Genomic DNA, 23,363 nt, shown 5'->3' with positions numbered 1-23,363 from the left:
GGGGCCCGCGGGGTCTGTGGCGGAAGTGACGCCAAGCCCGCTGGCGTAACAAAGCTGAGCGCGGGAGGCGCTGCTGGCTGACGGCCCTGGGCACGTGCTCCCGGCAGGCTCTGCGCGCCTGCGCACCTTCCACGGGAGAGAGGATCTCTGGCCCGAGGTGGCCGCCCGAGGCGGCGTTTGAGGTAAGGTGTGAGCCCGAGCGCGAGTCAGGGAAGTAGACGCAGCGGCTTCATGCCCGCCGGACGCTGGAGTTAGTAACGAGGACCGGCCTCCACTCACAGGCGCGCACTGCTGGCCTGGGCGGGATGGTGCTGGGGGGAGGCGGGGGCTGTCCTGCGCGTTGTCGGATGCTCAGCAGCAGCCGTGGCCTCCACTCTTTAGGTTCCCGGCTTTGCTAGCTGTCCCCAGACCGCCCCTTCTCCAGGAGAACGACTGCGGGAGGGTGATGCGGGCCAAGTTTCTAGTGGAATCTCCTCATCCTTAACTTTCTGGCCCCCAGTTGCTCAACGGGTAGGTGCTAGTTTGAATCCACCGGCGGCACGAGGGTAGCACCCGTTGAACTTGTCGCGGTACAGCGCTGTGAGGCGGGCATGGGCATCTTGTAAACGAACGAAGGGAAATGGCCGTGCTCACATCCCGAAGTCAGATGAGGAGCTGGAACAGTGGAAGGCTAGCCACCCCCTCCTCCTCTCCCTTTGGTCCTGTTACTTTTGGGCACCTCAAGGCGCAGCCAAGGCTGGGAACCTGTGCCTGGACTCAGCTCAAGTCTGATTCCAAAGCCCGTCTGCTTTCTAGTTTTTTCAAGTGTGAATGTGTCTTGTATAAATGCATTAGAATGTCTTTCACAGCACTGTGATTAAGAGGCATTTGGAGAGATGGCTTTGTATTACTGCTTTTGCACCGAACATACCGTATTAGAAAGTCTAGGGAGCCTATGGAAAGACTTGTGTAACATTGCTCTAGGATGTTACAACAAATACTTTTCTAGATGACTTTTTTGGATATCATTTCTTTACCTACAATGTGCATATTTGGATCTTGTTGTATATCACAACCTGGAAGTAAATGGTATGCCTAAAACAATTGTACAAAACTGCGTAACTTCAGAGGCACCTGGGTGGCTCAGGTAATGGTACTGGTGAGTTTGAGCCCCGAATCAGGCTCTGCACTTGACGGTGTGGGGTGTGGCGTTTGCTTGGATCCTGTCACTTTCTCTCTCCCCCTCCCCCGCTCATGCTCGCTGTCAAAAATAAACATTAAAAAGTTACACCACTTTTTGAAAAGCATTGAAAGAAATGTAAATTTAATGAGTTTGATACCCACCAATACTTAAAAATATAAACGAATTAAAAGATGTAAATTCTTCCTTTTCTATTTATTCATATTTGTATTTTTATTCTTACTACACAGAACTTTATTCTGACATTTATGGTCAAAGATTTATTGAGTAGTCTTGTCATTTTCCTGTTCAATAAAAGAATAATTTGAAAATCAAACTTAAATTTTTTCATAAGACCATAAGGCTGAAACAGTTCCTTGTTTTTCCGGATTGAGAATTATCTCCATTCCTACTCATCTGACAGACAGTAGGAGTGTATTACGTGTTGATAAATACTAAATTTATCAGTATCAGAAGTGTATCAGAATGAAATGGGTGGGGCTGTTCCTCCCCTAGTCCCAATTCATGTATCTGTGCATAAATATCACATACTGCTAGAATGAGATTCAACCCCAATTTTATTTAATTTTTTAATGTTTATTTTTGAGAGAGAGAGGCAGAACTGCACGGGAGGAGAGGCAGAGAGAGACGGAGACACAGAATCCAAAGGAAGCTCCAGGCTCTGAGCTGTCAGCACTGAGTCCGACCTGGGGCTCGAATCCATAAACCATGAGACCATGAGAGCTGAAGTTGGACGCTCAACCGACTGAGCCACCCAAGTGGCCACATCCCCCCCCCCCTTTTTAAGTATATGTAACCTGAGATACCTTGTTCATTTGAAGATGCATATGAGGGGCGCCTGGGTGGCGCAGTCAGTTAAGTGTCCGACTTCAGCCAGGTCACGATCTTGCGGTCTGTGAGTTCGAGCCCCGCGTCGGGCTCTGGGCTGATAGCTCGGAGCCTGGAGCCTGTTTCCGATTCTGTGTCTCCCTCTCTCTCTGCCCCTCCCCCATTCATGCTCTGTCTCTCTCTGTCCCAAAAATAAATAAACGTTGAAGATGCATATGAAAGAGGTTTTGTTATAGCAGTTTCCCCCAAAGTTTTTTTTTAACTCCTTTACACACAGAAATCACATAATTATTCACCAACAAAAAAAATGTAATGATCAGCTGACAGTTTGGTTAGGTCTTCACTTCTTTTGAACAAAATTTGAAATCACCTGACTAGCAGAAGGATTTGTTACCCCATCATTAAAGCTACTTTCTGTTTCTGGGAAGTATACCAAACATTTAAACTAAGTATTTTACTAAATGACTTTTTTTTTTTTTAATTTTTAACGTTTTATTTATCCTTCCTTGAGAGAGAGAGAGAGAGAGAGAGAGAGAGGGAGAAAAGAGCATGAGCGAGGGAGGGGCAGAGCTAGAGAGGGACACAGCATCTGAAGCAGGCTCCAGGCTCTGAGCTGTCAGCACAGAACCTGATGCAGGGCTCAAACTCATGAACCGTGAGATCACGACCTGATTCGGAGTCAGATGCCCAATGACTGAGCCGCCCAGGTGCCCCACTCTTAATTAAACTTCACTGTAAGCACATTCTCATAAACACGTGGAAGTTGGAAGATCTGGTAACTGATTTCCTTCACAACAGTGCCTGCATCCCCATTTGAAATAGGCTAGCAGTAATCACTGTTGAAGTTTAGCAGGTAAAAACCTGATAAGGTGACTCAGTAGAGACATTAAGGAAAAAGTGTGTTTAGCTAGTCATGCTTACAAAAAGCCAATATAGACTGAACCAAGATATCACAAACTCTAGTAGAGTAAGATCCCGGGGTCAGCAAAGGAAGGTTTCAAAAACAGAAAGATGGAGGCAGGACATCTTTGAAAACTGTATTTTCTATTTAATTTTGCTGCGAACCTAAATCTGCTCTGAAAAATAGTCCATTTAAAAGGGAAAAAAACAACAGAGAAAGGGAAAACACTGATGGGGGTAGGTGGTGAGTAGTAAAGCCATTTGCAGGGAAGAAAATTTAATCTGGGTGTAAAGTGAGGGCCCTCTGAGGAAGGCAGATGTGTGACTGGGTCTGAAACAATACAGTGATTGCTAAGCAGTAATGAAGACAGTTACAATTAGCATAATTTTTAAAACTGAAGGTGAACAGGGCTGGTATTTTAGCCCCAGAAAAATTGGAAAAATTAAGGAATTCTGATTTGCTGAGAGCTTATCTGAAATACCTGCCTCATTTTCATACTGGCACACCTATACAGAGAGCCCTCTAGCAGTTTCTTTCTTAAAACTTAACACTTCAACTTCTTTAAACTCTGAGAGGCGATACTAAAATTTTTGAGGTGATAAAAACAAAATTTTTAATACTTCTTGGGTAACCTGTTCCATTTCTTGAGTTTTAATTATCAGCAAGCATTATTCAAAACTTTTTATTAAACTGCCCTATTAAGACCAAAACCATTCAAAAGGAGTAGGAGATCAGAAAAGTTAAATTCTGTTGATTTACTCTATGGAGGGCCATTCGATGCCTGTTATTTCTGGCAGCATTGTAATAGAAACAAGGGTCAAAATGGTTCTGCATTCTAAATAGCAAGAGTAAGTTGCCATAATGTTCTCCTCTTGGAGAAAACTCAGAGTGAGCCTAATAAGGCAAGTGTGTGTCTTTGGGAAAGGACAGGACAGAGAATAAACTGCCCACCTCTTTGAGATTACAATCACTGATGTACTTTCACTCTAGGGCTGCCATTTTTCCTTGCTTCCCCCCTCCTTTAGCACATTGATCTTCCCTCCCCACCACCCCGATTCCAATTTAAGTATCTTTGTAGTAACATGAGCTAAAGAACTGAAGAATGAACCAGAAAAGGTGAAAATCTTAAACGACTTCCCAGCTCTTTATGTGTCTTATCCTCTCCACCATCTTTTTTTTGTGAAATGGTGGTAGTTACGGGTCTGTCCTTCTTAGCTCTGGCTATTATTTTGATCATCACAGGTAATGTATGAGAATATCTTCAAAACAAAAGAGTAAATCTATGTAATTATTACTCATTTACTCAATCCTTATTTCCTAAGCAGAGAGTCAAATTAATTTTTAATAATTAAAAACTAACAATTATACATACAGGGAGACAGTCATCCAAGATACTTTGGGTACTTTCTTGATAAAGGTGCAGAGATACAGCTCAGCAGTGCCATGGCCATTAAAGGATGGTTTCTTTCTACTGAGGAGCAGGGAAGATTTACCTATTTCCTTTAGGTTTTCACCTTTGCTGTTTATTCACCATCAGAAGGTGGTAGTATTTGAATACCTCCCTTTTCCTGCACCAACTGGGAAAAATGATAGAGGTGTTTGCTCTCGCTGTGTGTACTTATATTAGCAACCTAAAATTATCACTGGGTACTATAAACTTGCTTAAGCTGCAAAGAATATTCACTAAGTCAGTGTCGGAGCTCGTAAAGTTTCAATATGTCTACTGCTGTTCCCATTACTTAAAATGGAAACCTGAATGTGGTTTACTTACTTAAGGATGCTATGTGCTATGTTGATCAAACTTTTACCTTTCCTTGTTTTCCTTTTCTCTCTTCTAACTTAGCAGGATAAAAACAAAATAAGTCAGTGCTTTCCTTTTGATTATGTTAAAGATAACCAAAAAATGGTACTTAATACTATCAGGCAATTAGGTCTTTTTTATTTGTGACTAAAAGAAAACATTTTCCTGGAACTCTTCATTGTTATGGCTTAAATTGCCTTTTATTTTTTATTTAGTGTTTAAGTGTATTTACTTATTTTGAGAGAAAAAGAGAGGGCACAAGAAGGGCAGAGAGAGAGAATCCCAAGCCGGATCTGCCCTGTCAGCACAAAGCCTAATGTGAGACTCCAACTCACCAACAGTGGGATCACGCTCTGAGCCGAAATTGGACACCCAACAGAATGAGCCACCCAGGTGCCCCTATATTTCCTTTACAAGGGGCACCTGGGTAGCTCAGTTAAGCATCTTGATCTCTCAGTTTGTGGGTTCCAGCCCCATGTTGGGCTCTGTGCTGACAGGACAGAGCCTGCCAGCATTCTCTGTCCCCCTCTCTCTGACCCTCCCCTGCTTACATGCACACTCACACACTCTCTCAAAATACATAAATAAGCTTAAAAAAAAAGATACATATAAAAATAAATAAGTTCCTTAAATAACTTTCCATAAGTTAAAATTAGCATTTTCACAAATATTAGCAGAGTCACTAAATGAAATAGTAACAACAAAACAAAATACATGATTAATGAAGTTGAATGTTTTATTAAACTGTTTATCTTCCTGCAAGGCTGTTGCTTCACCATATAAAAATAGCACCAGCAAGCACAGTATATTACAAAATTAAGATAATATTGTTCTTTATCTGACACTATACAACTAACAGACCTTTCTCCACTGCCATTTATTTCCAATGGACAGATCATTTAAGTATTTTGACCCCAATCCAGGGATAGATGTAAGCAAGTGAAAATTGCCAAAGGTTTAAGATGACATTGTTATCCTGGAATTACATAGTTTTTATAACTAATTTCTAACCACAGATAATTTCAGGATTCTGAATATTATAACTGGAGCCTAGCCTAAAAATCATAGGGTGTTGCAAAAAATATACACATTGTGTTCATAGGCAATGGTTAGAAACTTAAGGGGTGTTTTCTTTCATTAACATTGTTGCAAGTAGTTTCTTTTTGCACTGGTATTGCTAAAAGTTGCCATTTTAAATCCTCTGTGCACCATTAATTTAAGACAGCTATGCTAGATTAAGTTGTTTCATACTAGTTTATTTAGGGGTTCCATTTTTACTCCTCAATAGATTTTATGTATTTCTCATATGCTTCTTCACTCATCAATTCATCCAGTTCTGAAGGATTACTGAGTGTTATCTTGATCAGCCAACCTGCAACCAAAAAACAGTTATCATATTCCAAACTATCTTTTTAAAGTGTCAAAGTCAAATGTGTTCAAAATGTAAAAATTTCTGAGTGCCTCAAAACTTAGTATTCTTGACATAAATCACTCATTATTTGTTCAAGGAGAGTTATATTTTTGCCTTAACAATTCAGTTAATATCTTTGCATATCACAACTGAAAAGAATTAAAGCTGGAATAGTTTCCACCATAATGGATTAAGGACTCAACTTCACACCTGTCAGAATGGCTAAAATCAAAAACACAAGGAACAGCAAGTGTTGGCAAGGATATGGAGAAAAAGAAACCCTCATGCACTGCTGGTGGGAATGCGAACTCATGCAGCCACTGTGGAATACACTATGGAGGTTCCTCAAAAAATTAAAAACAGAACTACCCTATGATTCAGTAAATCACACTACTGGGTATTTATCCAAATATGAAAACACGAATTTGAAAGCATACATGCACTCCCCTAGGTTTCCTGCAGCATTATTTACAGTAGCCAATTATGGAGGCAGCCCAAGTGTCCACTGATAGATGAACGGACAAACTTGTGGTATATATACAATGGATTATTACTCAGCTGTAAAAAAAAAAAAAAATTGCCATTTGCAACAACATGGATGGAGATAGAGAGTATAACGCTAACTGAAATAAGTCAGAGAAAGACAAATACCGTATGACTTCATTAGCATGGAATTTAAGAAAAACAAACAAACAAACAAAGGAAAAACACAGAGGCAAACCAAGAAACAGCCTCTTAACTATAGAGAACTGATGGTTAGCAGAGGGGAGGTAGGTGGGGGAATGGGTGAACTGGGAGCCGGGCATTAAGGAGTACATTTATCATGCTAAGCACTGAGTAATGTATAGAATTGCTGAATCGCTATATTGTACACATGAAAATAATATATAACACGATATATTAACAGTACCAGAATTAACATTTTTTAAATGAAAAGCGAAAAACAAAAACTTTAAGTTGTCATAACCATCAACAACTAACATTGAGGGATCCAGATACGCAGACCAGGGACAGCTTTCTCTCACAGAAGAAACACCGTAACTGCTGAGGTGAATGGCAGCAGAAAGCAGTAGTTGAGTTAGAGGGGGCAGGTGACAGGCAACAGAGAACTGCAAGCTAATCCTGGTTTTGCCATTTATTAGCTGTGCGAACTTAATAGATAAAACCTTTGGAGCCTCAATTCACGTACAAAATGGAGAAAATTGCTGCCCCCCCATACTTCCCCAGGTTACTGGGAAGATGACCGTATGAGAAAACTGGCACCTGGCACAGTGGGTGTTCCTCTGCCGCCACCCACACCACACAGGGTGACTGGGTACTTCGTGTCTGAAGAGGAAAATAAAGAGTCCCAACGGTGATACCAAGAACTCGAAAATAAGGCAGTGCTTTCAATGACAGAGATCTTAAACATAAGCTTCAATACTGAGCTAATCTGTCTTTCCCTTTTTTAAAGCAAAACATCCCTATTTACTATCAAAAAGTGCAAAAAGATGAAGTTAAAATCAGCTGAAGCTTGCTTTATGAATCTAGGTTAAATGTTAACTGTAGCAATAATCCTTTGAAAAAGTTCTAGCAACAACTTACCATCTTCATAACAAGATTTGTTGACAAGTCCTGGATTTTCTGCAAGAGCTTCATTAATTTCAGTTACTTCTCCTGATAGAGGAGAATAGAGTTCACTAGCAGCTTTCACACTTTCCAAAGCACCAAACTCCTCTAAATTGAGAAAATTAAAGAAAATATCAAATATCACAAGTCAGTAACCTGAACATATAAAATATGGAGTAGTCACCTTTAATACAGGCATGATAAAACATTCTAAATATCTTTTTTTTTTTTAATTTTTTTTTTCAACGTTTTTTTATTTTATTTTTGGGACAGAGAGAGACAAAGCATGAATGGGGGAGGGGCAGAGAGAGAGGGAGACACAGAATAGGAAACAGGCTCCAGGCTCTGAGCCATCAGCCCAGAGCCTGACGCGGGGCTCAAACTCTCGGACCGCGAGATCGTGACCTGGCTGAAGTCGGATGCTTAACCGACTGCGCCACCCAGGCGCCCCTAAATATTCTTTAATTAAAAATAAAACCATAGGGGTGCCTAGGCGGCTCAGCCGGTTGAGGGTCTATTGGTTCTGGCTCAAGTCATGATCCCAGGGTAGGACTGAGCCCCGCATTGGGCTCCACGCTGAGTGTGGAGCCTGCTTAAGATTCTCTCTCCCTCTACCCCTCCCCCCAGCTCTCTCTCTAAAACAAAATAAAACCACAGATTTTTGTCATACTCCTGTCAGCTGTGAGAAGGGTATAAATATCCTCAGTAAAGTGGATCTGTTTTAGACAGAGTGACAACAAATGGTGATGTATCTGAATACCAATGTATTTAATAAGTTCAGTAAAAATTTTCTTTCAATTTACTGTAGCTCTGAAAAGAAAATTTTAGGAGATTCCAATAATGGTGAAGTATCTTATCAGACCAGCCTTCCTGCACATAACAATTATAAACTCTGAACAAAACGTAAAACAATGATATGAAGGCTCTGTAGAGCGACTAAAAGAGGAGTCAGTCCTTAAAGGGGGCCCAAACTGGGTGTGATCCTGATTTGCATAATTTGTGCCGACAGCGTTGCCTCAAAGTGCACAGTGTAACTAGAACACAAACAGAAAACCAGTCTTAATTGCTTGAGGGATCAGAGGACAGAATGTGGGCCTGCCAAGGTGGCTGGAAATTGAGGGTTGAGATCCTTGAGAGCCATGGTGAAGAGAAAAAGTCAACAGATCCCAAAATGACCCATAGACCCACATACTGGAATAAGCAGAGAGCCTAAAAGTAGCTATTATAAATGTTATGTTATAAACATGTTCAGATCTTTTAAAAGTTCATCTTATGTTCATCATGAGGGAACACCTATAAAGAAATGGAATTTAAATGAACATTCTAGAACTGGAAAGTATAATATCTAAAATAAAATTCACTGGATGGCAGTAACAGAAGGGTCAGGGAATGTGAAGAAAGAGCATCTGAAATTAACCAATTAGATTGGTTATTTCAGTCTTTTGACAAATTTTTAAAGCACTGAAAAAACAGCCTCAGTCACGTGTGGGACAACATCAAGTGATCGAAAGTGAATGATAAGAATACAACATGCCCATATTTGTGGGTTATAGCTAATAGCGCTGGAAATTAATTAATATCTTTGGGTTTCATTTACAAAGAACATCTTAAAACAAATGACCTGGGTTCTAAAGATACTAGAAAAACACGAACAAAAGCAGTTAATTTACGGAAAGTAAACAACACTTGAAAGAAAGAATACTGATTTTTTTCCAACAGCTTTTAGCCTGAAGAGAGGCACCAATCTGTGCTATGTGGGGCAGCCAAAATTCTGAAAGAAAATCTCAGTCTTAATTGGCGTTAAGGAATCAGAAGACAAGTGTTTGAGGCCACCAGAGCTACTGGAAAGCGAGGTGGGAAATCCAAAAGAGAGAAACTAAAAGGGAGCACCAAAAAGCCTGTGTATAAACTCTGCCCAGGTCTCTGAACTATCCTTCAGCCATGCATGCACGAGGCAGACTCCCAAGTGTCCCAGCTGAGGCCAGAAGAATTAAACTTCTATTTTAGCTGCTATCCACCACAAGGGAGACAGCATTTTACCATATGGGTAGAAAATACTTAGTAAGAAGTCAGAAAAATTAGAGCAAATTAAATCTAAGTTGAAGGAAGAAAACAAAGATAGGAGCATGAAATGGACTATAAAGAAAATTAACCATGAAAATTTGCTTCTTTCAAGATTAATACAGTTGATAAATAGCTACCAAGAATGATCAAGGGAAAAAAAAAACACAAATTACTACAAATATGAAGGAACAAAACAGGGGTTCTTAACTGTAGATCCTGCAGATATAAAAGGATAACAAATGAAAAATGAGCATTTTTACACTGAATTTCACAACAGGAAATGGAAAAACTCCCCCCAAAACATAATAAAACCAAAGTAAGACAATGTAGAAAATATGAATAGCCTTATATCTATTTTTTTTTTAATGTTTATTGTTTTGAGAGAGAGAGACAGAGAACACAAGTGGGGGAGGGACAGAGAGAGAGAGGGAGTCACAGAAGTAGGCTCCATCCAGGCTCTGAGCTGTCAGCACAGAGCCCGATGTGGGGCTCGAACCACTAGCCACCCACTCACACCGTGAGATGATGACCTGAGCTGAAGTGGAAGCTTAACTGACTGAGCTACTCAGACGCCCCTGAATACCTTTATACCTGTTAAAGAAATTACATTACATGTCAAAAACCTTCCGACAATGAAATCATCTGACTCACAGTTCACTGGTTAATTCTATCATTGAAAGAATAATACCAATCTTGCAAATTCTTTCAGAAAAAGATAGGTGGTGAGAACATTTCCAAACTTAGTCCAAACAATATAACTAATTCCAAAATTTGACAAAGCCATTATAAAAGACCAGTATCTCTCATGAACATTAATATGAAAATTATTAATTAGCAAATCAAATCCAGTAGTATATTTAAAAAAAAATTTTTTTTTAACGTTTATTTATTTTTGGGACAGAGAGAGACAGAGCATGAATGGGGGAGGGGCAGAGAGAGAGGGAGACACAGAATTGGAAACAGCCTCCAGGCTCTGAGCCATCAGCCCAGAGCCTGACGCGGGGCTCGAACTCACAGACCGCAAGGTCGTGACCTGGCTGAAGCCGGACGCTTAACCGACTGCGCCACCCAGGCGCCCCCAGTAGTATATTTTTAAAAGACGATTTTTGCATCATGTCTACCAGGAAGGCAAGGCTAATTAAACACTTAAAAATAAATCAATCTTGGGGTGCCAAAGTGGCTTAGTCAGTTGAACATCTGATTCTGACTCAGGGTCTTGGGATCAAGCCCTGCATCTGGGTCCAGGTTGAACATGGAGCCCACTTAAGATTCTCTCTCCCTCCCTCTGACCCTCTCCCCTGCTTTCGTGCTCCCTCTTTCTAAAATAACAAATCTTATTAATCACATTAACAGAATAAAGGAGAAACCCCTATGATCACGTGAATAGATGGATAAAACAAATTCGACAAAATTCAACATCCATAAATGATAAAAACTCTCAGCAAACTGGATAGAAAGGAACCTCCTCATCTAATAATGGGCATCCATCAGAAACCCCACAGCAAACTATCATGCCTAATGATGCAGTCTTCAATGCATTCTCCCAAGATTAGGAACAAGGCCAAGGCAACGATGTCTACCTTACCACTTCTATTCAACATTACACTGAGGGCTTGGTCTAGTGCAATAAGGCAAGGGGAAGAAATAAAATGCCTGAAGATTGAAAATAAGAAATAAAGCTATTTACAGATTACATTGTTTACATAGAAGATCCAAGGGAATCTACAAAACTATAAAAACAGTGAACTTAATAAGGCCTGAAAATGAAAGCAAAAACTATTGTGAAGTTTCAAGAAAAAAAACACACGGAGAGTACCTTTGCAAACTTGATACATGCCAGAGTTGCTCAAACTTTCTCGGCTCCCAGTGCCCTAAGTATCTGAGTAACTTACTTTTCATTTTTAACTACAACTATTTAGTGATATGTGGCTGCTGCATGCTATACAAGTTCGCCACCACAGAATCAGCCTGAACACAACCACTGCCTTATTTGATGATCCTTGCTTATTTTCATGCAGTATTTGCTTCAAAGACACATTACCCAAGGTAACACAGTGAGATCTCATATTGGAACTGTTAATTCCATTGAGCTATCAGTTGTGTGGGGTCCAAAAGAGGTCAAAAATTTAAAATGTCCCACAGCACCCCCATGGCACTAGGGTGTATAAGATGGGAACTATGGAAACAAAGATTTCTTAGAGAAGATACAATGTTCTATATATAAATATTACAACTTGCACTTGTTAAAAATTAAAAGCTTTTCAAAAAAAAGACACAAGAAAATTAAAAGGCAAAATTACAAAATATGACAAAATACTCACAAAAAATAGCCCTGAAAAAGGATTTGAATCTAGAATATATAGAACCCAAATAAATTTGATAAAGGCTTGACTAGAGACTAAACAACAACAAAAAAAACGTGAGTGGCAAAAAGCATGTGGAAGGGTGTTCAGTAATTTGTCATTAGGGAAAGATAAGTTAAAACCGCAGTGAGATGTGCAGTGCCTACAAACTCTCATACTGCTAGTGAGAATGTCAAATGGTACAACCACTTTATAAGAAACTGCCAGTTTCCCAAAGTTAAACATATACTTACTACGTGTAAGCCAGAAATTCCACTTCTACATATACTTACCCAAGAGAAATGAAGGCATCTACAAAAAAGACTTATACAAAAAAGTTTATAGTAGCTTTATTTCTAACAGCCAAAAACTGGAAATAATGCAGACATCCATCAACAGGGGAAAGATTAAAGTGTTACACAATGGTACACTATTCAACAAAATATGAACAGTAGGTCACAATATAAATAAATCTCAAAATCATGATACTGGACAAAAGAAGCCAGACATAAACTGTGGTTCCTTTTGAATGAAGTTAAATAGACAACACTAATCTATGGTGATAAATCAGAGAAGAGGTTGTCTTGAGAAGGGTTTTAACGGGCAAGGTTTATAAAGTGTTTGTCAAAACTCATGGAATTGTACATACATCATGCGTTTTCACTGTATGTAAATTGTGCATTAATTTTATAAGCACCTTTAGCAGAAAGTTTAAAGAGAGCATTCATTAGTTTAGGGACACTTATGTTAATAGAAGTTTTTTCAGCACAGAAAGCAAGTTCATGCTGCTCACTTGCTGGGAAGAGATGTTTGGAAACAGGATCTCCTGCTTGAGAGCAGCAGAGTGGATCACATTAAATAAAACACCATAAAAGAAAATAACAACTGCTCTCATGTATTGAACGAAGAAAAATGGACAAAGATTATCAATCACAAGGGTCTTATTATGATATCGGAAAAGGTTCCTACAAAGACCTTCAAAAAGAGGGATAGGACTACTGAGAGCCAGGAAGCAGAAAAAGTTCAAGCAAGATAAATAATGGGGAAAGTTTCAGCAGAAAAACTTATGGCCAATACTGTCAAAGATATTTAGAAAAACAGATACTTCAATTCTGTAGGGCTGTCTTCTATATGTCACAGAGCCCATAAATAATGTACCTGGTTCTACTAACATTATCAAGCACTCATCTTATGTTAAACATTATGCTTAATTTCACCTTAATCTTTAAACAACTGTGAGGTAGCTATTATTATTATTATCATCCCAACTTAAAGATGAGACTCAAATTAATTTCACCAAAATTACACAGCTGATACATTGTGGGGTCAGGATTTAGAATGAGGTTCTGACTCCTGAGCCCACTCTTTCCTGATATTCTTTACTGCCTCTAAAGAAAAACAGATTTTACCTTCTCATCCTACTTTTGGATCTGGCCATTTGAGAAAGTGATGCTTGAAGATTTTGCTGCCATTTTGTGACCTCTGACACAAAGAGGCAAAAACAGTAGGAAAAGAAGTCATGTTCTTGATGAACCTTCACTGTACCAATAAGCCAATCCTGTATCCACCTATCTCCAGACCTCTTGAAGGAGATACAATAAACCTCAACTGTTAAATCTACTTTTAGATGAGTTTTGTGTTACTTGAGTAAAAAGCACTCTAACTGACCCTAGGTGCAAACAAATTATTATTCAAGGTAAAGAAAACTTAAGGCATGAATCATATACCAAGATGAGAAAAATACCTTGCTTGTTCAATTTTGTCCCAACTTCAGGCAGACTACAGTAAACAACATCTCCCAAAGCTTCCTAAAACAAACAAAACAATAACCTTTAAGAAATGAAATTAAACCTCCTAGTGAATAGAAACAAGCCAAACACCAATACTCTATCATTCAGATAGGGCATATTTTACACTTGAGGGGCCGCATTCTTTGGTTTTTCTCACAACTTTAAAAATGCAGAACTATTTTTAGCTCAGGACCTGCAAAAAAACAGGCCACCAGTTAGACTGGCCCACAGGCAGCAGTGACTCTGGTCACAACCTCCACCCCCCCATATACTAGAGCTCCTCCGAGAAGAAACACACCTTGTGCTTTTTCACCTTTGCAGTTTTGCTTAGGCCATCTCCCCTCCTGTATTTGCTGAAATCCTACCTACCGATCTGCAAATCATAGTCCTCAAGCCCTGTACTCCATGAAGACCTCGACTCTGTTTGTTAAGAAGTGAGCTCCCCATCAGGTCAGTGAGTTACAACCCTGTACTATTCATGCCATCCATCTTGTGATGCTTTGTACGTTGTCTTCCATGTAGGAGATTCCCCTCATAAACTCCAGGAGGGGAAGATGACACTTGTACAGTATTGTACACAGCACGCTGCTGTACCGGGCCTCAGTAGGTACACAGAAATGCCAGTGAAGATACAGTTGCCATTGATTCTCAGTGCCCCCTTTCCCCTTTCAGCCCCACCCTACACACAGACCCAGTGGGAAAATCATGGACTCATACTGTTATTTGCCTTCTCATTTTCTTCTGCATAATTTCTCAATAAGGGATCAGTGGAGATTAAGAGAAAAAGATTGGCTAAATAAAGGGTTCCGCCTTGGTCCAATCTGTGCCAATTTAGGTTTTCCTTCTGGAGCGTGTATTCACATGGATCATGGATCATGGATGCTCCACAGGATCTACAAAACACTGTCAACACTCTAGCCCTTTACTTGCTCTTACTCTCTCCTTCACTACCCCAAATGGAACAAACATCTCTTTCCTGAATAAGGTATGTTTACCTTTAAGTGTTGACCTTTCAATCATCTCTTAAGACACTATATACTGCCCTAACTAAATTACATTTTTACTTGTTTCACCTATGATTGACGTTCTTGAAAGAACTCAAAATACTAAGGGGCAGAATAAACAATTTTTAAAAGGTAGAGACAATCCAAATTAGGCAAGCACAGACTGTTTTAAATATTTCAAGACAATCCAGTACCTGTGCAAAATTGCTGATTCCCACTGTTCCAATACCATTTTCTGTTGTTATCCATTCATGTTTGTCTGTGAATTTACGCACTAAAACAGAAGACCAGTATTTCAGAAAAGCAGTGGCACCACTTGTTAAAAAGCACTTTTCGTATCAATGCTGTCTAAAGGCAAGACTTTCCCAGTATTTGTGTTTGACTCACTGACCCTGCCTTTCAGTACACTGCCCAGGAAAAACCAGATCTTGTGAAGACAGAACATCTTCTCAACAATAGGATCATTTAGACGAAGGTGGCTCGATGTGAACACCTGGTGCATCTTTTGGAGATTTGATTATTCCGACATTAGTCTAAATCACACATATAAACGATTTGGGGGCACATTTCAAAGTATACTTATCTATTAGTGATCTGTGTTACAGAATGTAGTCTGTTCCTCTATAGACGGATGTGGGTGAGGGAACATAAATGCTTATAATACTTATAAATGCTCATAAATGACTTAACCTAAAAAAAAAAAAATGCCTCTTTGGGTAGAGTTGACCTAAGAGGGCTTCACTGCAACCTGGTTATAAGGTGGAATCTTACAGGCATGAAAACGACTTGGATCAAATTATATAACTTGACTAAATTCTTAAGATTTCATTTTAATTGAAATAACCTTGTCCTTGAAGAAAGTGGCTACTGTCATTTAAAGAAACAAAATTTTTTTAAAGCATATGCTATCTTCTTAAATATATATATCATATTCTGAGGCCAAGCATTTTCCCAAAAATAATGCATCAGAAGTTAATGGGAAAATGGTTCACTACCTCAAATCCTGTTTTAGAGTAAGCCTTGCTGGTTCACTCTTCCCCTTACCCAAAAGATAGTTGTACTTAAATTGCTTTGATTTCACAGCTCTGATATGCAGCAGAATGTAACTACTCCTTTCTTTTTTTCCCCTAATCATTAAAAAACTTCAATTTCGTATTCTTCACTGGAAGAAGTCGGAACCTGTCACAAAAGAACTTGCTTTGCTTCATTCCACTTCAAGTAGTTAACTGCTTCAGGTCAATCTGATCTCTCCATGTAAAGTTCATACTTGGTGCTCTGACTGCCACTCTCTCCCGGCACGGCTTTTTCTGGACTACTTCAAGTTTAGAACCTCTTTCCTGCCAGGAGCCTCTCTAGCCCTCCAAGCTTGGATTCTGGGGCCATCCAACTTACTCCCACAACACTGCACCAGTCTCCCTGAGTCCTGACCATACAAGCACAGAGCACCTGAGGAGCTACGCATACAGCCCCTTTGTCAGTTCTCCCCAGGAAGGAGACTAAGTACAAAGCAAGCAAAAGCATGGTTTATCCCACTTTCACTTGTATTCCCAGTTCTAAACACCGTGCTTGGCAAACAGCACTCAGAACTTGAGGGAGTAAAATAACTTTTTAGTTTAGTTTATTAAGTAAAGGAGATTTTGAACAAAATATCTACATAGGTATTTGGCTACAACACTCACTTCTCCCTGTTACAGCTGTAGAACTGGCTGATTACAATACCAATTATGAGCAGTTCAAATCCAAATACACCTTTTTAAAGTAAGGGCTGGACAACAGATATGACTTCTCTGAGACAACTGTCTTGATTTGGGCCTTGCCATCTTGCCTAATTGTAAAGATAATCTTAGGAGTAAGGCTGCCCTCACTCGGTTTAGCAATTGAGCGACCCCAGGTTTAGAGGAGAGGCAGCATTAGTAAGGTAATGCATGAACGTCCACTTAACTTACAAGTCCCTAAAACATTTTAGTAGACCAAGCTGTTGAGGCTAAAGACCAGAGTTGGTTTAATTCTCCTTTAACCCTTGGCCCAAAAGGGAAAAAGTGGAAAAATTAGGTAAATAATTACTTTCTTACTGAGCATTTAAAAACATCGTTTTGGGCCTCAAAATGAGGTGTTTTCAGTAATTTATGTGTTTGCATTTTCTTCCTTTCAAAGTCACTATGTGGGGTGCCTTGCTGACTCAGTAGAGCATGACTCTTGATCTCAGGGTCACGAGTTCAAGCCACACATTGAGCATGGAGACTCCCCCCCCCCCCAAAAGTCCCTTCTAATTCCCTAGCCAGATAACCTATATTAATATTGGCCAATTATTTTTTATTATTTGATCCTATAATATTTCATAACAAGTAACATTTACCAAGGACTTACTATTTGTCAGGCTACTTGTACAGAGAGGTTACATTTCATTTCATTTCATTTCATTTCAGCCTCCCAACAACTTTGTGTGGTAGGCATTATCATTTCCACTTTTCTAATAAGAGACTCAGAAGTTAAGTGACTGCCCCAGATCACATAGCTAATAAGAGGTAGAATCAAAATTGGAACTTGGGTCTCGGTTTTAAAAACCTTGGTGTTCAACCAGATCATGGGTGTTGATATTTTGGACAATATTTAACTAGATCTAACAGTGAATAACCAAAAAAACAGACTTTAAACTCAATTCTTATCTGAAATATGCTTTCCTCTTGTATGCAAATCGGTAATTATTGATATGTGTCACCAACAGAACTAAAGGAATATATTAGCAACGAGACAGTAGCAGCTTTATGTTTCAGACTGGAATAAATCAATGTTATCAATTCTTTCAGTTCCAAACAGGTTTCTGAAAGTCAATGAGACAACAGCCATCACAGATCTATTCACCCTAAAGTAAGGAGCCTGAGTTCTTGCAGGTGCAGTTAGTGTCTCAAGCATTTGCACACGCAGTAAGAAAACGTTTTCTGCAGCGATAATTGCGCTAAAATATAAAGTATCAGGGATGACCAAGATATTTGTGGGCAGGGCTCCTGGTTATTTCAGTTTCAAGTCCGTGTGAGGCCTCATTTCTGTCCCAACACATCCACGATTCAACAGACTTGAGCAGAATGTATGAGTCCAAAAGACTATCTCACTGTTTTTGGGAAATGGCCAAATCTTCAAAGATATGCTCGCTTTTGCTGGTAAAAATCTAGCTCCCGTGCTTTAATTTCACTAAGTGCTCTTGCTTTAATTTGACTTCAGAGTTCTCAGTGGTAGCCCACATAGCAAACTAAAGCCTACTATGTCTCCACTTTTAGGGCCCACGGTACACACATATGCAAGATAACCTAAGGTCGCGAAGGAGCCAAGCGACGCTTGCCCGGTTCTCCAGCAGCGAGCGGTCGCGCGTGTGTGCCAGGCTTCCTCCTCCTGGCTCCCCAGCCCGCAGGACAAAGGCTGCGGTGTCGGCCACGCCACTTAGGGAGGCAGCATTGGCCACGCAACCGGAGATCCCAGCAGTAGAAAGCGTGGGCAGTGGTCGCCTCGCTAGACCCGGGTGGTCAGCACAGGAGAGTCGAGGTAAGCATTGACGAGGGGACGGAGGCGCCCAGCCCATTCCCCCGAAGCGGCCGGGCTCACCCCACGTGCCCGCCCGCGCTTACCAGACAGCAGAGCGGAGCCCGTGCGCAACGTCCGGACGGCGCCCGCCCTCAGCCCCCAGGGCCGCGGCAGGCAGGGCGCGGCGGGCGCGGAGGCGGCGCGCAGGCTGCAGGCCGCAGACCGCATGCTCCGCACCGCTCGTAGCGCCATGTTCGCAGAGGTGCGGGGTCGCGGTGCAACGTCTCGGGAACCCCGGCCGAAGGGGGCGGGGCGGGGCGGGGGGCGCCCCGGACTGGAGCGAGCCGGAGCGAGCCGGCTGGTCTGAGGGGCGGGGGCGGGGCCCGGGTGTGGAGGGGCGGGGCCTGGTAGGGCAGCGCGCGGGGGCGGGACTCCAGGCGGGGAGCGACCTCGGATAGGGCGACGCTAGAGAGGGGCGGAGGGCCTGCGGTCGGGGCTGAGGGTCAGGGGCGGGGCCCAATGCAGCAGGCCGAGCCCTACCGGGCGGTGCCGCGGGTCGCTGGCGGGGTTGGGGGGGAACGGGCGGGGCCTAGTTCCCGGGAGTCAATTTCCCCGCAGTGAAAGTGCAAGGTCAGCAGCTCCGGCTTTGCTAACCTGGGGGACCCGCCCGGGCAGTGAGAATGGTTCCGGCAGAGGTGGCTTCGCAGGGCGGGCATTCTCGTGCCATTGGGTCTTTGAGGTCCTGGGAAAGATAGAGTGTCCCCATTCCCGTTAAGTATGCTCCCGTGCTTCTACGGAGAGAGGATCAAGGTCACCTAGGTCGGGACTCATAGCCAGGTCTAAACGGAATCATTCTCAAAGGAGACTGTCGTTGGGTATTGGCCCAGGTAGCTCTGACACATAGTTTCTGTTTGACTTTGAGAAATACTGGAAGCAATCCAGGAGCCCACTTTATTACTTTACCGATCCCAAGAGGCCTGGGTACCCCATGCAGGGGACAGACAGAAGCTCCTAGAGAAGCAAAGACTTGTCCAAGGGTCGGGAGTGTCTCCTTGGTGGAGACTGGATGGGAACCAGTTAGCTAATGGAGGAGCAATAAAAGGGCAAAGTTGAAACCCAGCATGGTCAGTTCCTTGCTTAAGTAGCCAGCCCTGGGACCAAAGCCTTTCCAGAAAAACAGAAGTCCTGTCCCCATCCAAGGAGACAGAAAATAATTAAGTGCGGGGAAAGACTTCACCGTCAACACAAATTTTATGGCGTGGGCAGGAATCAGTGAAGAAACAGTGGAGTGAAAAACACCTCAAGCTCCACATCATTATTACAGATTGTCATCTTCACATATTCCTTATTATACACACCTTAAAGCGTGTGTATATGTGAGTGTGTGAAGGGATGTTTGGGAGACTTCCATGTTGTTGCACTGAGCTTCCACCCCACTTACAAAATGGGCATTGTTAGCCCATTGGCTAACACATCTGTGCAGTGCTTGCAAGGGCTGTCATGCTCCAGTTTCCTTTTCCTTGCTATATGCCTGGGACTGTGCAAACATCACGTTTTTAATCCTCTCCAAACCCCTTTCTGATACGTATTACTTTCGTTGCATAGATGAGGAACGGGAGGCTCAGAAAAGTTAATTGACTTGCCCGGGAGTGGAATGGGGAAGGCATGTCTAGCTTTAGCAGCTACTAGGTGGCAGTAGCAGGACTTGACCTCTAGTTGGGCTCACGGTCAACTGCTTGTAAGGTCTGCCACTTGCCTCCCTTTGGGATGCTGACTGGCTCACAGTGGTCTACTCCAGACTGCAGATCTTGGCTAGCTTCTCATATCAATATTCTGTTTTTATTGTTTTGTTATAAGCCAATATAGCACAATGCAAACCATGACCTAAAATATTTATTCCCAGCTCTACTGATGTTTTGGTGGAAGGGCATGTGATACAGGTCACAGACTGACATGTGACCTTGTTCTTTACTTCTTTATTTAAGTTTGATATTTACAGTCAGGAAATGAGTGGAGACTAGATGAATAACTTACAACTTCTCCAGATCTTAGAGCTTTTCATATTTAAAACAAATAGACTGGAGTGCCTGGATGGCTAAGTCGGTTAAGCATCTGACTCTTCATTTTAGCTCAGGTTATGGTCTCCCATTTCAGGAAATTGAGCCCCATGTCGAGCTCTGTGCTGACAAAAGCCTGTTTGGGATTCTCTCTCTCTCTCTCTCTCTCTCTCTCTTAAAAAATAAACATTTAAAAAATAGATAAAAATAGATAAAAAAAAAATAGATAGATAGATAAATAAAACAGACTGTGTATCTGGGTAGGTTTCTGTACCAGTGTATTGGGGCCTGTGTGTATACCGTGCTATGGGTTGTCTGATGAGCATCCCTGCACATTTAGCTCACGTTCATGTGTGACACAATAAATAATGGATGATGGGCTTTCGGTTGGATAGAAGATGATGAAATCCCCAAGGTTTTGTGTATGTTGCATGTTATGTGGCTCCTTGTGAACGATCCTTTTTTTATATTCAGGGTAAGATCCTGATTCAACTGTCCTAAAAAGACATTTAAGCTCTCATCCAGATAAACTTGATCTTAGCCAAAAGGCCAAGAAGCGATAAGCTCTCATCCAGATAGAAGCCAGTAGTTCAGCTCCAGGGTTGATGAAGTCAGTCATCAAGCACTCATGTTCCTCTCATCTTTCTGCTCTGCTGTCTTTGGATTGTTCCCCATGGTGTCAGAGTAGCTGCACAAGTTCCTGGAGTGTTGCTCAGGCCAGACCATGTCTAGCAGCATAAGATGCCGTCTCTTTGTGTCTCTTTTTATTGGCAAGTAGACCTTTCCTGGAAGTGTCCTAGAGACTTCAGTTTTCATTGGTTGGAACTGGGTCGTGTGACTACCCCAAATCCCTCATTGTCAAGGGAAATGGATTAGTATCCAAATCAGGATTTACATTGATGTGGCTACAGGGGCACTTTCCCATGAGTCTTCTGGGAAAGGAGTATATGGCTACGTGATCAAAGTTGGGTTCTGATAGCAAAGAGGAAAGCATGGAATGGATTTGAGGCAGGCAACCTAGAGGAGGTATGTGTGTGTGTGTTGGGGGCGGGAGATGAGTGAGCTAGAGAAGATATGTGAGGTGCACTCCCCTGCACGGGGGAGGGGAAATGTGCCCTTATCCACACAGACACCTAAACACCTTTTATTGTCTAGATCTGTGGTTCTCAGAATTTAGGGCATGGTTAGCAAGTCTGACTGCACATTGGAATCACCTGGGGAGGCTTTAAAATTATTGATGCCTGGGGGCACCTGGGTGGCTCAGTCAGTTAAGCATCTCTTTTTTTTTTTTTAATGTTTATTTATTTTTGAGAGAGAGAGAGAGTATAGGGGAAAGGAAGAGAGAGAGGGAGACCCAGAATCTGAAGCAGGCTCCTAGCTGTCAGCACAGAGCCCAACGCGGGGCTTGAACTCAGAAACTGAGAGACTAGCCAACTGAGCCACCCAGGTGCCCCAAGCATCTGACTCTTAATCTCAGCTCAGATCTTAATCTTGGGGTCTTGAGTTAAAGCCCTGTGTTGGGCTCCACACTAGGCATGGAGCCTACTTTAAAAACAAAACACAACAACAACAACAACTTGGATGCCTAGGTCCTAGGTCAAAGATTCTGAGATTCTGATGTTTGGGATGAAGTCTGGGGCATGCAGCCAGGCTTGAGAAGCACTGATGTAGATTACCAGTACCCAAAGTATCACCTAAGGAACACTAGCCCTGACTGAGGTGCTTCAAAACTGGATGCCTTGGTCAAAAAGTTTTGGGAATCATTGCACACTTTAGCTTGCGTGCTCGCCTCATTCCATGAGACTCACAATGCGTATTTAGCATGTTAAAAACTCTCACAGTTCCCATGCTAAAGAACTTGTGTAACACTTATAATCTAGTGTTTGTCATATTTATTTGATTCAGAAACATTTCTGGGGGAATGACACCTATTATGTTGAATTTTGTCCCCTAAAGAAATAATGTTGAAGGCCTAACCCCTACTAATCAAAATGTGATCAAATTTGGAAATAGGGGTGTTGCAGCTGTGATTAGTTAAGATGGGGTAATAATGGAGTAGGATGGGCCCTTAATTCATTAGGACCAGAGGGGTGCTTGAGTGGCTCAGCAGGTTAAGTGTCTGACTTTGGCTCGGGTCATGATTTCTCCGTACCAGAGTTCGAGCCCTGCATCGGGCTCTGTGCTGATAGCTAGGAGCCTGGAGCCTGCTTCAGATTCTGTGTCTCCTTCTCTCTCTGTCCCTCCTCCCCTCACACTCTCTTTCTCTCTCAAAAATAAATGAACATTAACAAAAAGTAAGTAGGACTAGAGATCTTATAAGAAGAAGAAAAGAAACACAGGGACAGACACACAGGGAGAAGGCCATGTGATAACATAGGCAGAAATTAGAATGATCCATCTACAAGCCAAGGAATACCAAAGGACACTAGAAGTTAGAAGAAAAGACTCTTCTCCAGAGCCTTTAGAGGGAGCCTGGCCCCATTGACACTTTGATTTGGGGCTTCTATCCTCTGGGATGGAGACCATAAATTTCAATTGGTTTAAGCTACCCAGTTTATGCTGCTGTGTTCCTCTCGAGAGGAAGAGAGAGAGAGAGGGAGAGCGATGGCCATTAACACCTCTTGGACACAGTTTGAGAAACCCTGAAATAGAATCATTCAGCAGCAATCCCCGACCAACCAAGAAGATGAAATAGTCCGTAGAGGTCATTTTTTTCCCCAAACTCCAGACAGTATTTGTTTTATTTCTAGGAGGAAATACATTTGAACAGTCTATGACAATAGTGGCAATTGAATGTACTTAAGCGTATATTTTTCTTATTTTTTTTACTTGCCAGGCTTGGTGACTTTTCTGTGGACACA

General features: G+C 41.8%; 3 protein-coding genes across 4 annotated transcripts in view; 1 reads left to right on the top strand and 2 right to left on the bottom strand.

Annotated features, from left to right (window-relative positions):
* The first annotated feature begins 4 nt into the window (after positions 1-4).
* The window catches only part of BCO1 (beta-carotene oxygenase 1), a 176,180-nt gene continuing 152,821 nt past the window's right edge, over positions 5-23,363 (top strand). For both annotated transcript variants that reach the window (XM_047836207.1, XM_047836208.1), the window contains exons 1-2: positions 5-182; positions 18,205-18,466. The gene's annotated coding sequence lies outside the window, so the exon portion shown is untranslated. The remainder of the gene's footprint in view (positions 183-18,204; positions 18,467-23,363) is intronic.
* On the bottom strand, positions 5,426-18,819 carry GCSH (glycine cleavage system protein H). Its single transcript, XM_047836224.1, has 5 exons — positions 18,550-18,819; positions 15,124-15,203; positions 13,880-13,943; positions 7,706-7,837; positions 5,426-6,082 (listed from the first exon to the last, which is right to left on the bottom strand). The coding sequence occupies exons 1-5, from the start codon at positions 18,695-18,697 to the stop codon at positions 5,985-5,987; spliced, it is 522 nt and encodes a 173-aa protein (XP_047692180.1). The 5' UTR covers positions 18,698-18,819; the 3' UTR covers positions 5,426-5,984.
* Positions 18,982-23,363, bottom strand: part of LOC125153186 (polycystic kidney disease protein 1-like 2) — a 99,136-nt gene continuing 94,754 nt past the window's right edge. Inside the window, exon 44 of the mRNA XM_047836085.1 lies at positions 18,982-19,236. Coding sequence (XP_047692041.1) covers positions 18,982-19,236 — 255 coding nt within the window. The remainder of the gene's footprint in view (positions 19,237-23,363) is intronic.

This window comes from Prionailurus viverrinus, chromosome E2 (assembly GCF_022837055.1).
Source record: "Prionailurus viverrinus isolate Anna chromosome E2, UM_Priviv_1.0, whole genome shotgun sequence".
Classification (NCBI taxonomy): Eukaryota; Metazoa; Chordata; class Mammalia; order Carnivora; family Felidae; genus Prionailurus; species Prionailurus viverrinus.
This window is presented reverse-complemented; position numbering and strand designations above follow the sequence as displayed.